This window comes from Balaenoptera borealis (genome assembly GCF_965194805.1).
Source record: "Balaenoptera borealis genome assembly, chromosome: 19".
Classification (NCBI taxonomy): domain Eukaryota; kingdom Metazoa; phylum Chordata; class Mammalia; order Artiodactyla; family Balaenopteridae; genus Balaenoptera; species Balaenoptera borealis.
This window is the reverse complement of record NC_138878.1, coordinates 61,430,540-61,446,647: the sequence shown is the minus strand read 5'-3', so window position 1 is coordinate 61,446,647 and position 16,108 is coordinate 61,430,540. Positions and strand designations below refer to the sequence as shown.

At 52.5% G+C, this 16,108-nt stretch overlaps 1 protein-coding gene across 4 annotated transcripts in view; it reads right to left on the bottom strand.

Annotated features, from left to right (window-relative positions):
- Nucleotides 1-16,108, bottom strand: part of GRIN2D (glutamate ionotropic receptor NMDA type subunit 2D) — a 34,925-nt gene that overhangs the window by 11,681 nt on the left and 7,136 nt on the right. For 3 of the 4 annotated variants that reach the window (XM_082368578.1, XM_082368576.1, XM_082368577.1), the window contains 8 exons: nucleotides 12,609-13,228; nucleotides 8,668-8,782; nucleotides 8,057-8,268; nucleotides 7,618-7,786; nucleotides 6,917-7,070; nucleotides 4,336-4,461; nucleotides 3,906-4,135; nucleotides 2,595-2,755 (listed from right to left, as the gene is read on the bottom strand). In XM_082368578.1, coding sequence (XP_082224704.1) covers nucleotides 2,595-2,755; nucleotides 3,906-4,135; nucleotides 4,336-4,461; nucleotides 6,917-7,070; nucleotides 7,618-7,786; nucleotides 8,057-8,268; nucleotides 8,668-8,782; nucleotides 12,609-13,228 — 1,787 coding nt within the window. Of the gene's footprint in view, nucleotides 1-2,594; nucleotides 2,756-3,905; nucleotides 4,136-4,335; nucleotides 4,462-6,916; nucleotides 7,071-7,617; nucleotides 7,787-8,056; nucleotides 8,269-8,667; nucleotides 8,783-12,608; nucleotides 13,229-15,713; nucleotides 16,089-16,108 lie in introns of those variants that run through there. The other variant, XM_082368579.1, reaches the window with a different exon arrangement.

Sequence of the window (16,108 nt, the reverse complement as noted above, 5' to 3'; positions counted from 1 at the left end):
CCCACCCTGCCCCCTGCCAAAACAGTGAAACATCTCATTAATTTTTTTTTTGTTGTTTTTGGCCGTGGCACACGACTTGTGGGATTTTAGTTCCCGACCAGGCATTGAACCTGGGCCCTCAGCAGTGAAAGTGCCGAGTCCTAACCACTGGACTGCCAGGGAATTCCCCATCATTAATTTTGATATTACATATTGAAATGATAATATATTGGAGCTATTGGGTTAAATACAATGTACCATTCGAATTAATATCACCTGTTTCTTTTAGTATGGCTCCTGGATACATTTACATTACATATGTGGACCTACTGTATAGCCCAGGGAACTATATTCAATATCGTAACCTATAATTGAAAAGAATCTGAAAAAGTATATATATATATTTCAGTTATGTGTATACAACTGAATGGCTTTGCTGTACGTCTGAAACATTGTAAATCAACTATACTTCAATTAAAAAAAAATGTTTCATGGGATTTCCCTGGTGGTCCAGTGATTGGGACTCCGTGCTTCCACTCTGAGGGCGCACTGGTTCGGTCCCCGGTTGGGGAACTAGGATCCCGCATGCCACCTGTTGTGGCCAAAATAACAACAAAAACCCATTCCCTATATGTGCCTGATTTTAAAAATAAATAAAATTTTAAAATGTTTCATGAATGAAAAAAATAAAATCACTCATCCACCATAAAAAAAAAGAAAAATATTACATATGTGGCTCCCCAGCTCTGCTCTAGAAAAAAGGCGGAGGAAACGCCTGGAAATATGAATAAGGAGGCGGAGAGGAGAGATCTTCACTTTTTACCTTATTATTTTTAACAAGTGTAGGTGTTAGGCAAATAAAACCTTTGAAGAAAAGGGGGAAAGAGATTTGGGAAGGGGAAACCTCGTTCATGAAGATTGGGAATGTGAAGGCAAAGGGTGCCAGGCACAGAGAAAGGGGGTGTCCTCCAGGCAGGGGAGCCCTGGGAAGGGGGCTGAGGGGGTCCATCGGGCTTCGCAGCTAAAGGAAAGACAGGAGGAAGGGTGTTCTGGAAACAAGCTTGAGGCTTTGTTCCCCACAGGTTCCCGGGCATCTTTGAGAACCTGCGTGGAGCAGGGAACCACGTGACATGTCCCAACAATTCTAATCAAGACTGAGGGGTAAAAAAGATCCAGTTACAACTGGCACCTGCAGGGGTCAGCAGAGAGTGGGCCTGGGGGAAAGGTGTCAGGAGGGCAATACAGCTTCTGACTAACTGGTCCCTCTGATGTCCCCCTCCATTCATTCTCCACATGGAGGCCAGAGGGGGCATTTACAAACAGAAATCTGATCACATTGCTTCCCTACTTAAAGTCCCCCTTTCCCATGGCTTCTCACTGCCCTTCAAATAAAACCCAGCCCTGACCTCAGCCTCAGGGGTCACACCCTGTGTTCTACTCTCATCTACCCTCTAAACTGAGCTCTAACTGAGCTCGCCACCCTTCAGCCATGATGGCTTCTTGCTGTTCCTCTAAGAAGCCAAGACCGCTCGGGGCTCAGACCCTTTGCCTGCAAGGCTAGGCAAGTCCACCTAGCTAAGGAGGAGTCCCTCACCTCCTTCTGGGCTCTGTTCCAGTTACCGCCCCCAGAGGCCTGCTCTCCACACCCTGGTGAGTACACCCCAGCTCAGTCACACTCTAGCTCACAATCACTTTCTGAAATGATCATGCTGATTTTTGTTTGCATATTTCTTGTTAATTTCCTACCTCTAGGTGGTGAGCTTGCTGTGGGCAGGACTTGTGATCTGTTTGTTCACTGCCTGGCATGGAGTCGAGGCTAAGAAAATAAATGCATGCTGAATGACTAAACCAATGAGGGACAGGGAGAGAGAGTCATTGTGCTTAGCTTTGTTGTAACCTTGGACTGCACTTTGGAGCCAGAACTTAACATTTCCCCATGATTTGGGAAACTGATGTTAAAAAAGAAAAAAAAAAAACAAAAACAAAGACATATATATATATATATATATATATATATATATATATATATATATCTCCAAGTATTGATTCCAGTGAGTTCAGATCTAATGATGATGATGATGGTAGTAATAGTAATAATAACAGCAAATACCTACAGTGTGCCAGGCACTGTTCTAAGTGTTTTGCATGGATTAACTAATAATAATAACTATAATAATATATTATATTATTTAATAATAATGACTATAATAATATATTAACTAATAATAATAACTATAACAATTCTTATAAAAAACTTATGAGGTGGGTTCTCTTGTCATCCCCATTTTACAAAGGAGGAAACTGAGGCTCAGAGAGGTTGAGTAACTTGCCCAAGGTCACACAGCCAAGAAGGGACGAAGCCAGGATCTGAACCCTGGCAGTCTGGCTCCAGAATTCATAACACTGGCTCTCTGAAAATATCCTAAGGCTCCTACTCCCAGAAGGGGGAGTTCATTCCCACCCTCAATGATCTCTGCCCTCCAAGCTGACCCACCCTGGGCTGGCCTCTGAGGCTGATGAATGACCCCTGACTCCTTGCCATCTCCGAGCCTCCTCAGGGGCCCCAGCAGCCCCACTCCCCACCCCCCACCTCCCGGCCCCCAGTCTGCGCTGACCCTGCCTTGAGCTGAGTGAGCGCTTCCTCTACGCGGGGCTGGTTGTAGCGCACCATGTAACTGTGCATGTCGGGGTAGTTGCTGCGGATGTTCTTCTCTGTGGACCCGTTGGGCACCGTCCCAAACTTCAGGGGCGGGTACTGCTCCTGGGGCCGCTGGAACTGGGGCAGAATGGGGAGTCATTAGGGCACCCCCCAGGGGGCATCTGGGTCAAGGATGTCCTCAACCAGCTGCTCCATTCTGGGGGACACTGGCAGACACCCCAGTCCAGAAGTGTTTCTCACACTTGCTCGCCATGACCCATGGAAACACTACTCTTCACCCATCACATACATCCGCAGTTATCTGTACGTATGTATGCAGATATGTATACATACACATGCGCACACACAGTCAGGAGTCATATTGAAATATTTAATCCCCAGTATGGGCTGATCATGGTCCAATCAGAAGAGACACGGGCAACAAAGCTCCAGACCGGTCCCAGAGGCCCTTGATGGACCAGGCATTAACCCTTAACTTGCTGGATCATGAGAGGTCCCAGGGGCAGGGGCTGGCATGGCACCGGCTGGGGAGCAGTTGCTAACAGTTCCCAATCTGTTCAGAAATAGTTCACTATTTTAACAACAGACCCAGCCAGATAGGTGTGTGCTGGCCTAATTACCTAGAATGCAGTCAAACATATTTTGTATTCTATTCTAATCCATTCCATTAAAAAAAAAATGTCTGTTGTAATCCATTGAATTGGTTCCTCAACCTTCTAATAGGTCATGACACCCAGTTAACCACGTTAGTCTCAAAGTGTGCCGTGCAGACCACCAGTCCCTGAACGAACTGTGATCCGTGATGAGGTAAGTACAGAAACCGAGAGAGTGAGCGTTTCAAGCTATTTGACAGAATAATTTTATGTCTGTTGAACCTGATAAATAAAGGTGTGGGTTGGAATTTTGCACGTCTTGGTTTTAAATTTTATTTTACTTTTCCAGTAATGCCTTTCTATTATATTTTATAAAAGCATTGGTCTCCACTGGATTAGAAATGTCAAAAATTAGCCCTTCATCACAGTTTGAGAGAAGCACTGGTCTAGAATATTCCATTTGGCACTACTGCCCCTAGAATATTTGGGGATACTCTCTTCTCCTTGGAATATTTAAATAGTCCATTGTGAAACATAACCATTTTCCTCCAGAATATTCCATTCTACCATTCTGGGACTCTTTCGGGGAAGAGACCCCCCACCACGAATCCCCCCCTCCCCGCATCTGCCACCTCCAACCTCAGCCAATTCCCTCCCTCCCCAAACACTCATACCTTTCGGTCACTGAGCCCAGACACGGTATCCACATACTCCTCCTGGATCATGAAGGCGGCCAGGTTGGCTGTGTAGCTGGCGAGGAAGATGACGGCGAAGAAAGCCCACACCAGCACCATGATTTTGCTGGTGGTCCCCCGGGGGTTCTCCACGGGCACCGAGTTATTGAACACCAGGGCCCAGAGCAGCCAGATGGATTTCCCAATGGTGAAAGTTGAGCCGCCAGGGCCTGCAGGGGGCCAGGAGGGGGACATGGACCCCAAATCCCTTATGCTTAATGAGGGAGCAGAAAGAACTACAATTCCCAGTGGCCCCTGAGGCCCCTGTTGCCTCAGGAGACCATAGCTCTATCCCAGGGGCTGTGGGGAAACGTAGTTCTATCTGTGGTCCAGGCACTCTGAGGTAGGGTGATGGAGGAAGGGGACTCACGTTTGCCCGTGGCCAGGCTGCGGTTGTAGCCGACGGGACTGAGGTACTCAAAGATGAAAACAGTGACGGCGACCACAGTGAGGCACATGACGAACATCATCACCCACACGGCAGGGCTGTATGGCTCTGAGGGCAAGAGGGTGTGTGGCCATGACTCAGCCAAGCCAAGGCTTGGGTGCCCACAGACATGTGAACAAGGTACAGCCCAGATCTGACCCCGTCCTACTCTGCCCTCTTCTTGGGGACAGACTCATTGCCCGCCCAGACCCCTGGCAGGGGTGGCGGGGCAGTCTCTTCCAAAGAAAATCATCTCAATCATTTCTGTGATTTCAACCACCATATAGAAACTATCTCCTAAATATGTTTCCTGAGCCCCAGACCTGATTCTTCACCTCCCCCTGGCAATCCCTCCAGGCCATTCATGTCCCACACGGAGCCCAGCACCGACTCCCAGCCTCCCCATCCTGGGAGTTCACCGTCCATCCAGTCACCGCCCAGACCCTCCCTCCCGCATTTGCCACCCTCACTCCCTCCTTCCCTCCCCCTCACCAGCATCCTGTCAGTCCCCAGCCCTATGCTCCTGTCCTCCCCCCACCCCCCCACCTCGGCCTTTCCTCTCCATTCTCTCTGCCAACAAGGCTCAGGCCACATCCTGTCCCCTGGACCATCTCCCCATCCTCTCCTCTCCAGCCCTTCCCCCCACCACGGCCCTAGAAGCTCTTTCTACACCCAGAGATGACCTGGCCTCTCCCCAGCTCACAGCCCTCTGTGGTTCCCCAGTGCCCCCAGGACAAAGTCCCTGCCTCTCAGCCTTGTTTCCACTCTCATCTCTGGACTGATCATTTTTTCAAGAACCCATTGCTTTAACCACCCAGAACTCACAGTTCCCCAAACGAGCTACATCCTCTCTGCCTCTTTCTCAACAGCTCCCCTACCAGAGGCACCACCCTGACCTGTCCATCAGCCAAACCTGAGTTCCTGCGTCCCCTTCTCACACTGCTTCCGGGAGTTCACTGACAACAATCCCAAATCACTCTTTCTTGAGATCAGTACTCGGGATTTGACCTCCCTGGGCCAAGTGAAAGCGGCCAGGACTGCCCCTGTCACAGTAGGGTCACCAGCCTGGACTGTCACTGCAGTATCTGGGGACACGCCTGTCGCCTCCACTGGGCCACGTGATGGGGCATAAACATGACCTTGTCACTCCCTTGCTGAAAGCAGGGGCCCCACGTGGTGCCTGTCAGGGTGCCCTGCAGAGACCTTGGTGCAAAGAGGAGGCCACAAGAGACACCGTTGGGGAAACAGACAGAAAACAAAACACCAAAGAAGGGTTGTCCCTTCTCCTCTCAGCCCTTCCGCCTCCCAGGAGCTTTGCTCAGACTTCAGAGAGCAGGAGGGAACGGACGTGAACTGCTGCCCTTGGCCTGATGTACGCTTTCCCTTTTGTCTTCTCCAAGCTCAGTAAATGAGATCTCTACCCAATCTACCTCAAAGCCAGCAACCCATTGTGTGCCAGCTTTCTAACCGCATCCTAAGCCTGTTTACTTGTCTCACCCTCTTGGCCATCTTCCTATCCTGCACTCCAACGTCACTCTGCACGGACCTCTGCAGTAGCCTCCTCATGGGCCTCCTGCATCCGCAGACCCACTAGTGGGATATCTTAAAAGCCTAAATCTGATCGTATATCCCCACACCACCGCCTGCAGTTAAAAGCCTTGCCATTGCAATAAAAGTAAAACCCAACCTTCCTACCATAGCAACCAAGGCCCTGCTCGATCCACCACCTGATTCCCTCTCAGCCCTCACCTCCCACCTCTCCCACGATCACTCACTGCCCCCTCCCCAGGTCACACAGGCCTCCCGATAGTTCACAAATACCCCACAAACATTCCCACCTTGGGGCCTTTGCCCTTAATGTTCCATCTGCTTGGGACACTTTTCCAGCCAGATCTATGCAGGACCGGGTCACCTGCTCAGAGGGACCTGCCTGTCCACCCACAGCAACATCGATCCTATTCTTCTCTGTCTCTTCCCCCGGCTTAATTTCTCGTAGTATTCACCACCATATGAAATGATCTTGCCCATGTATCCCTTTAAGAGATTGTTTTCTGTCTCCCCCATGAGGCCCTGGGAGAGCTCTTAAAGGGCAAGGTTTCCTGTGCAGCCCAGAGCCTGGAACATAGTAGGTGCTCAATAAACATTGTTTGATGGGGCCCATGCTCATCTCTTTCCCTCATCTCATACTTATATACAGGGGAAGATGGTTTTTGTGGGGCCTGCCGCTTATACAATTTGGAGGGTTCTCTTTAAGAAACAAGAAGATAAAATTATGAATACATTATGAAGACCAGGTACAAGGCCTTGAAGGGGCTGTGCAGGAGAAGGCTCCTGAAGCTCAGACTTTCTCAGCTTCATGGTAAAATTGCTTCTGGTGGGGGAAATTCTCCCATTTTACAGGTTAGGGAACTGAGGCCCTCAGTTCACCGGAGTCACCCTGCTGGTACAAGCAACAGCAGGATGGGAAATGGACACACAGCTGCCCCCAAACCCCACCCCTTGCCATTCCAGGGCCTGGGCTCACCGAGAAAGGCCGAGGGGGACACAGTGCCATTGCTACGCGCCACCATAACGCTGATGCCTGTCTCCACGAAGGGGACGGAGAAATCCACTATCTCGGACCGCTCCTCGTTGATGGTGAGGGAGCCAATGGCCATGTCCGCGCGCTGGTAGAACACCTGGGAGTGAGGACAGGGAGGGAGTGAGGGAACCCGGCTGGCTCAGGACAAAGACAGGTCCCAGGAGGAGACCAGTGACAGGATGATAGAAAGGGCTAGGAGGGTGGCGGGGTGGATGAGGGGGACGCAGGCAGAGTGGGGCAGGACAGGTGGAGGTGAGAGTCGAGAATAAGAGTGGGAAGAAGTGGCCTCTAGCCGCATCCTCCTCCCCCAACAAGCCTCTGAAAGTTTTGAGCTCCATCCTCCAGGCCCCGCCCCCTTTCCCTAATAGTTCCACCCTCCGAGCCCCGCCTCCTCCGCCCCAAGTGTCCTTCTTCCTGGCCCCGCCCCTCAGCCAAGGTGGGTCCTTCTCGTGGCCCCGCCCCTTCAAATCCAGGCGTTCTCACCTTTGGCCACGCCCCTTCAGCCCCAGAGTTCTCCCCTCATAGTCCCGCCCCCTCAGAGCCATGATTCCTGCCTCTTGGCTCCGCCCCCTGACCCAGCCGCTTCTCGGCCCTGACCTGGTCCCGATTCCGCCCCCTACCTGTCTTGTCCCCGCCCACCTCACCTCCCCGATCATGCCGTTCCAGACACCATCAATCTTTTTGCCGTGCTTGCCGTTGGTGACCAGGTAGAGGTCATAGCTGAAGCCGATGGTCTGCGCCAGCCGCTTCAGAATGTCGATGCAGAAGCCCTTGCAGCACCGCTTTTCTGGGCGGGGGGCGTCCGGCGGAGGGCTGCGGGGAGCGAGCAGGCTTGGGGATGTTGGGGATCCCTCCCCACCGCGCCCCCCCCCACCGCCTTATGGAGGGAGGGACGAGCAGCAGCTAAAACTATGGTGGGCATCGCTTTCTGGGGAACTGAGGCTCAAAGGAATTACGTGACTTGTCCAAGGTCACCAAGCTGGATGGCTTTCTGGGTCCCAAGGGAGGAGGGGGCTGGGGCTAGGACTACTAGGCTTCGAGAGAGGATTCTGAAGCTGGAGCTTCTGGATCCCGGGCTGTCACCTGTGGGTGCGGTTGAGCTGGCTCCGGCAGGGGACGGAGTCTCGGATGCAAGTGCCACTGATGGGGTCGGCGGGCTCCACAATGACGAAAGGCCTCTCTTCCAGCGTGGCCACGGTGAGGTGCTGCGTGTCATCCACTGGCTGCAGGAAGCGGCCGTAGCGGGACCACAGCGGGTACTTGAGGCGGAGAGTCTGCTGCTCCCAGCTGCCCACCTTGGCCAAGAGCAGGGGATTCAGGCTTCCTGAGGGGGACTTTCTAGAATGTTCTGGCCTTCATGGCCTGCCTTCCTCGTAGCCGCGAGCTCCCAGCTCCTTCTCCCTCAGATCCAGGAGTCTGGGCCTCCTCCCCCGCCTCTCCCTTGGACCCAGAAACCCTTTCCTCCTTCAGACCCACGAGTCTGGGCTTTCTTCTACCCGAACCCAGGGGTCTGGATTCCCAGTCCTTCCCCTTAGGACCTAGAAGTCCAGGCTCCCAGCCCCTTCCTCCATCAGAGGCCAGAATCCAGGGCCTCAGCCCCCACCTCTGCCAGGAGTCTAGGTCCTCATTGCTTCTTCCCCAGGACCCAGGAATCCAGACCCTCTCCCACGCCTGAGGTCAGCGCCGGGACTCACCACCTCCCACGTCCTGTCTCGGGTGAGGGAGATGACCACCAGGGAGGGGTTCACCAGGAAGCCATCCTCATTGAAGGAGTAATCCCGGTTATCCCAGGTAATGTTCATGAAGTACCTGCCCAGCAGGAAGGGAGGGGACACGTGGGGACCTGAACTGGACCTTGGCAGCTGAAGGCCGAGAAAGTCCCCCTTCTACTGACCAACCCCAGCGCCCAGTTTGAATCTCTCCTCTAAGTTCCTGAAAACGCAAATACGCCTTTTCTCTGGTAGGCACTCTCCCTTGGCAGCTCGGTGCCTCCAGGACCAGATCCCAGACCCTCAGCCTGGGTTTGAGGCTCTAGGGGACCCACCTGCCTCTGCAGCCCGATCTCTGATCACTGCCCACCGTCAAACTCTCTCCGCCCAAATCCTTTTTCTGCCCCACGAATACTGAATGCAGGGTGTCCCCCAAACATATCAAGTGGTTTTCTATCTCTAGGCCTTTGTAGGTGCTTTTCTCTCTGCCTAGAAAAAAACCCTTGGACTTCCCTGGCGGTCCAGTGGTTAAGACTCTGCACTTGCACTGCAGTGGGCACGGGTTCGATCCCTGGTCAGGGAAGTTCCACATGCCGCGCAGCGTGGCCCAAAAAAGAGAAAAAAGAAAAAAACCCTTATTCTCTCCCTCCTCATCCTGACCAGTTCTTAGGTGTTCAAGACTCAGCTCACATGTCCCTTCTTCTGGACAGAAGCCCTGGGAGGGTCTCTGGACTCCCAGCTATCTCTATTATACAATGGCACCCTGTGCTCTGAATGCCTGTCACATCACCGAGGTCACTGGACCAGACCCTCAGCTGCCATCCTTGCCTCCTCGCTCCCCTCCAGCCAGGCCATCAGTCCCCAAGCCCCGTCCTTCCTGCCCCTGGGATATCTCTGCCCCATCCCCTCCTCTCTGTCCCCACAGCCCTCCTGGACCCCTACCCCAGCCTCCTACTTGGCCTCCAGCCTCCAGTCTTTCTCCTCCAGTCTGTCCCCACCCCACCCCGGAGAGGTCTTTCTATACCCCAAACTGACTCCACCTCTCCCCTGCTCATAGCCCACCCATGGCTCCCCAGTGCCCCAGAACAAAGTCCAAGCCTCTCAACCTGGCATTCAAGGCCCTTGCGGCCTAGGCCCCTCCACCTAACCAGCCTCATCGTTCCCAACCCCTAATTCTCCACCCTGAGCTATTGTGGTCTCATCAACCTGCCCAGGTTTTTCTCCCCTCTGGTCCTTTGCACAATGCTCTTCCCCCTGCCTGGATTTTCTATTTCTGGGGGACTCCCAACTGCCCTTGCAATCAAATCTAAACCCCTAACCTGGCCTAAATGCCCTACCTGAGCTGGGCCCCATGTTACTCCACCATACGCTGCCCACTTGCCCACTGTGCTCCAGGCACACTGGCTTTATTTCAGGCAATTCCAGCCCCAGGGCCTTTGTACCTGCTGTTCCCCCTCCCTCTCTTCACTCAGATCTTAAGACAGTTGGCTCTTTCTCTCTCTCTCTCTCTCTCTCTCTCTTTTTTTCTGGCTGTGCTGCACGGCTTGTGGGATTTTAGTTCCCCAACCAGGGATTGGAACCTGGGTCCTCGGCAGTGAGAGCATCGAGTCCTAACCACTGGACCGCCAGGGAATTCCCTTGGATCTTTCTCTTTATCCTTTTTTTTTTTTTTTTTAACCTCCAAATTTCACCTACTTGGAAAGGCCTTTCCTGACGACCTCACCTAACCTAGCACCATAGACATTTGTTATACATTCTACCTGCTTTATTTTCATCTCAGAAGTTATTACCTGCTGATGTTTTTTTCCTTTCTTTTCTTGTCTGTGCACTAATTGTCTCACCTATGAGACTGTAAGCTCTGAGAGCAGAGGCCGTGTTCAACATTATACCCTGTTCATAAAGCAGGGCTTGGCACACCACAGACTCTTGACAAAGGGCTTTTCAATGAATGAAATGGATGAATGAATGAGCAGTTTATTCTTCAGGTCTCAGCTTAGATACCACCTCCTCTTGGAAACCTCCCTGACTCCGTAGGCTGACCCATGACTTGTATAGCCTAGTTTGGAAGGTTGACTGGGGCCAACACAATTCCTCTCCTGGGAGGAAGTTAGCTGTGAGATTTGGAGGCATGGGTGATGGAAAGGATGGGCTGAAATGGTGAGTACGATGAAGGAACAGAAATTCTGGGTAAGCAGAAGAACTGGACAGCCCCTGGGAGTGGCAAGCCTGAGACAGAGATAGAGATAGAGACGGAGATGAAGATGGTGATGAAGATGGAGATGGTGATGGTGATGGAGAGGGGGTGGGAGAAAGATAGACAGACAGACAGACACACACACACACACACACACACATAGAGAGAGAGAGAGAAGCAGAGAGGATCAGAAAGAGAGAATCAGAATGAATGGAAAGAGTAGCTGGAATTGAGGAATTGGCCTCAATTCCTGATGTCTGGCTTTCTGTGCATGTTTATCTTTCCAATAAACCCCTTTTTCCCCGAGGAAACTTGAATGACACTCTGCTTCCTGCAACCAAAAATGTCCTGGCTTTGCAGTACTCTCCCCAGTGCTCCCACAAAGTCCGTGCAACCTCCATTATTGCAAATAACATGCTGTGTTGTCATTATCCCATCCCTGTCTGCTACCCCTACAGGACCCTGTGTTCTTTCAAGAGAAGTCCATGGTCTTATTCATCTCTGCGTTCCCAGTGCCCAGCATGAGCCCTAGTTCCTAGCGGGCGCTCAGTAAGTATTTATGAACGAGGGATGCTTTTCTCATCCTCTTGCCCTTGGATCCTGATTCCCAGCTCCCTACTTCTCAATTCTCCTCCCTTAGGCTTTCTTCCCCACCTATTGCCCCTTCCCAAGCTCAGCTCATCCTCATTTCAGCATTAAAGTTCTCTCCTTCCACTGTCTGTCACCAAACTCATCAAGTTCTCACTCCCAAAGCTTCCTGGGGTGGAGAGGCTGTTTCCCACCAAATCCTGGTCTCCTCTTATAAAATAATCATGTGTCAGCTGGGCACACACCTGCCCAGCTAGAATTGACATTCCCCGAAATTCCTTGCAGCTAGCCCAGGGCACGGGCAGGTGATATTCAAACTCTAACAATCAGTGCAGCACAGGCACTACCCAATCAGAATCGATGTCTAGCCAATCTGCATGGATGCGGCAGTACACAACCAATAAGTCAGTCCTGGCCCAGTGACTACGTTCTCGCCGATGTGATGTAAGACTCGTCCCTTCCACCTCACTGGCCATAAAGGAAATGGCTTGTTCACCTCCTCGCTTTCCCCCTTTTCATGCGCTAGAATTCAGACATGCCCTACAACCCAGCTTCGACTGTGCGGAAAGGAGATGGCAGAGCAACAAGGTGGGAGGGTCCTGAGTCCCTGAATGATCACATGGAGCGATGGAGTCTCCTGATAACCTGAATCGTGCATCTCTGGACTGTTAAGTGAGAGAGGAACAAACTTCTACCTTGTTTGGGACATTGGATTGTTGGGTCTTTTTGTCACTGAAGTTCAACTCCTACTCTAACTAGGGTATTTCACCAAATCTAAGATGCTATCAACTAGAAAATGTGTCACGATTTTCACCTACCACAAAGGAAAAAAATGCACTGCCCGTGAAACCTTGGTAGGCTATCAATTGTTAAGACATGTCTTGGTTTCAAAGACATTAAACTATGCAAAAACGCGCATCCTAGAATCATGAAATATAGTAATACACTCACTGCATCTCAGGTGCTTTTTTCCAAATCACCTGATTTAACCCCAGAAAGGAGACCCAATTACACTCGTTTTACAGAAAAGGAGACTGAAGTTCTGAGAGGGGACGTGACCCATTTGAGGCCACTCAGGCACAAGTACCCCAGGTACTCAGGCTCAGGAATCTTCCCACAGCCCTCCCAGCCCAGCCCCACTCACCTGTGTAGACTCTCCCCTCGGTGGGTGCGGTTTTGGGCGCGACAGTCATGGCCAAGTTCAGGCAGGAAGCCATAGTCACGCAGCAGGGCCTGGGCACCTCTGGCCACTACGGCCACGCCAGCTGCCACACGCCGGGCCAGATCATCCCTCCAGCCTGCCGAGCGCACTGCAAACAGCCCGGCAGGCAGTGGGGCGCCTCCTGGCAGAAGAAGGGGCTCCCCAGGGGTGCCCGAGCCCCCGCCTCCAGCCAGCTGGGGCCCCACCATGAACCAGACGTAGCCGGGCCCAGTGAGGCCAGCCTCCTCGGCTGCCCGGAACACAGGCTCGGCCTCCTCACGGGCACAGAAGAGCAGGCGGATCTGCGCACTGACACTACGGAGCTGGGCGCCCAGCACGGCCTCGCCAGCCCCGGGGTCCAGCGTCAATGCCCCGCGGTGCTCCCAGCCCACCAGGCTGCCATCAGTCAGCACCTCAATGTAGGACAGGAAGGCCCGGTGGCCGGGGGCACGTGTGGTCACAGCTACAAAAGACGTCCAGTCGTATTCCTCCAGCACCTCGAAGATGACCTGAAGCTGCTGCTCTGTGGACGAGCCCAGCTGCAGGAAGGTGGAACCCTTCTCCTGCGGGGGAGGAGGAGGGGGGTGTCAGGCCACCCCACATGGAGACCTCAGCGCCCAGCAGTCAATAAGGGACCTTCAGCGGCCAGTGAAGGGTTCACAGCTCCCAGGGGTCCAAAGGGGACCTCATCTCCCAGCAACTGATAAGGGCATCACAGCTCCCAACGGCCAAAGGCAGCTCACAGCTCTCAACGTGGCAGGCTGACTAGCCGTTCGGCAAACCCAGCTCCTTTCCTTGCTGGGGCACAGAGCTAGACCTGGGTTATGTTTAGCCGCAGGACTGAGTTCTAGGCTCATCCATAAAAACCTCTCCCCCCATGCACCTTACTCTCCCCTGTCTGAGGGCAGATGCAGAGGCCCCAGAGAAGAGACCTAGGGGATTACAGAGCCAAAACACGGAGGAACCTGAGTCCCTGAGTCACGGCTTGGAGGCGAGCCAACTCCAATCAAGAACACCTGTTTGGATTTTAGATGAGTGAGAAACAACCTCCTATTGGGTTAAGCCATTGAGAAGTGGGGGTTTATCTGTTACAGCAGCTAACATTACTGTAGTGAACACATTCAGCATCCTGGGAGGGAACTACAGTTCCCAGCATCCACTGAGAGGGACTACATCTCCCAGCAGGCCATGAGGGTGCTGAAGGTAGTCTCTCCCAACTGGAAGAAGCTTTGCTGAGTAGATTTGCCCTTCTCTGCTTTTCTTCCTACCTTCCTGTCCCCTCCTTTTCTGTTTCCTTTTCTGGACTCTCTTCCTCAGTCAGAATTCTAAACATAGGAGTGCCCTTGTTTCCTCTTTTCTTCTGTCCTCTCTCCCTGGTGATCTCATCCAAATCCATGGGTTTAAACACTGTTTCCTGTGCTCTCCAATATGGTAGCTACTAGCCACCCATGACTATTCACATTAAAATCAATTAAAGTTAAATAAAACTTAGTTCCCTGGTTGCACTAACCACACGTCAAGTGCTCAACAGCTACACATGGCTGTGGCTATCATATGTGACAGAGCAGATGAAGACCACCTTCATCATTGCAGAGAATTCTATTGGACAGCCCTCGGGCCCATATCCAGACCATCTCCAAGTCTTCTCGGCTCTCTGTTCAAAACATGACCTCAGCTGTTCAATCCTCACTATGGGCCCTGTCATGGCCCTCATTGTTACCACTCTCTTGCCTAGACGACAACATCTTCCTAACCCATCTCGACTTCCTTTCTCGCACCTTCCATTCTCCAGACAGCAGCCAGAGTGATCTTTTCAAAATAGTAATTGGATTGCCTCCCTTCTTGGTTGAAAACCTTCCAATAATTCTACATCAGAATCAAAGCCGAAGTCCTCGCTGTGGCCCACAAGGCCCTGCATGACCTGGTCCCCGTCGCCTCTCTGACCTCATCTCCCATCACCCCAACCTCTTTGCTCTTCCTCAGACACCTCAAGTTCCTTCTGGCCTCAGGGGCTTTGCCCTTCACTGTCACCTTTCTCGGGGACACTTTTCCCCCCAGCTCCTCCCCTCCTCAGTCCTCAGGTCCAGCTCAGTTTTACCTCCTTGGGGAGGCCTCCCCTGACCACCATCTATTGAAGCCATGTCCTCGGTCATTACCTCTCCTTCAGGACAGATTTTACTCTCTGTTATTTGTTTCTTCTGTCTCCCCATTAGAAATGCAAGCTCTGTAAAAGCAGGGACCTTGTCTTTTTTTTTTTTTTTTAACCTTTCATAACTGTATTCCCCAGAACCTAAAACAGCCCTGGCACAGAATCAGCCAATAAATCTTCCAGTAATGCGATGAGACAAGCAAGTGTACTTTCTCCCTAGGCATGTGCCTGCGGTTAAATGTGCACCGGTTAGGGCTGTTGTCCTGAGGGGATGAGGCCTCCCAGAATGCCGTGAGAGCACTGAGAGGCCCTCACCCTTGGCAGGTGGAGGTGTGCTCAGGAGACCACATTCCCAGTATTCAATGGGGGCACAGATGCAGCTGTGAGGACTACTCTTTCTTCCATTCAGAAACACTAAAGGGACTACATTTCCCAGAAGGCAACGGGTGTGCACCCAGCAAGCAGTGAAACAGAGGGGCACACATTTCTAAGCAGCAATGGAGGTACGAGGGACCACGTCTCTCCGTATGCCAAGGAGGTGGCAGCCAGGAAGTAATAAGTTCATCTCGCAGATGATCTGCCTTCAAATCTTTGGACAACCCCATGCCAAAGAGAAGAAAGTTGGACAGAGATCTTTCCCAGACTGCTCTGGACACGAGAGAACTACGAGTCCCAGCCTCCAATAGTGATCTAGTCACAAAGCCGCCGGCCCCCACAGCAGGGAATTGGTGGAAACTTAGGCTCCACCCACTCAGGTGGCCCCATCCTCAGGCGAGTCCCACTTCTCAGTTACACTGGCTCCACCTCTGAATAGGCCCCGCCCCTTCTCAGGCACCTCCTCTTAGCTGACCACTTCTTAGTCCGCACACAAGGCTTGTTCAAATTCTGCCCTTCCCTACCAGAAGTCCACTCCAGCTGGCCCCTCCTGTGCCCTCGGGTAGCAGGCCTCTCTCCAGGCCACAGCCAGCTCCAGCCTCTGCCCCCGCCTTCCCTGTAGGCTCCTGGCTTTGACCTCTCATTGGCTGAGCCTACCTCTTTGGGGGGCCTTCATCTTTCCAGGACCACCCCCTGGATTCTTGCTTTCCAAGCCTTACAGTTGGGTACGCCCACTCCCAGACCGTCTTCCTCTCTAGACTCCGCCCCTTTAGTACAGAGCAGGGGTCCTGTCCTCCCTGGCCTCCCCCGTCACTGCCTAGCCCCGCCCCTTCCCTGACTCACCCCTTCCTTGACTGGCCTCTCCCCACTTCCTAGCTGCATGGTTCTACCCCTCCCTCGCCCTCTCACTTAGGACACC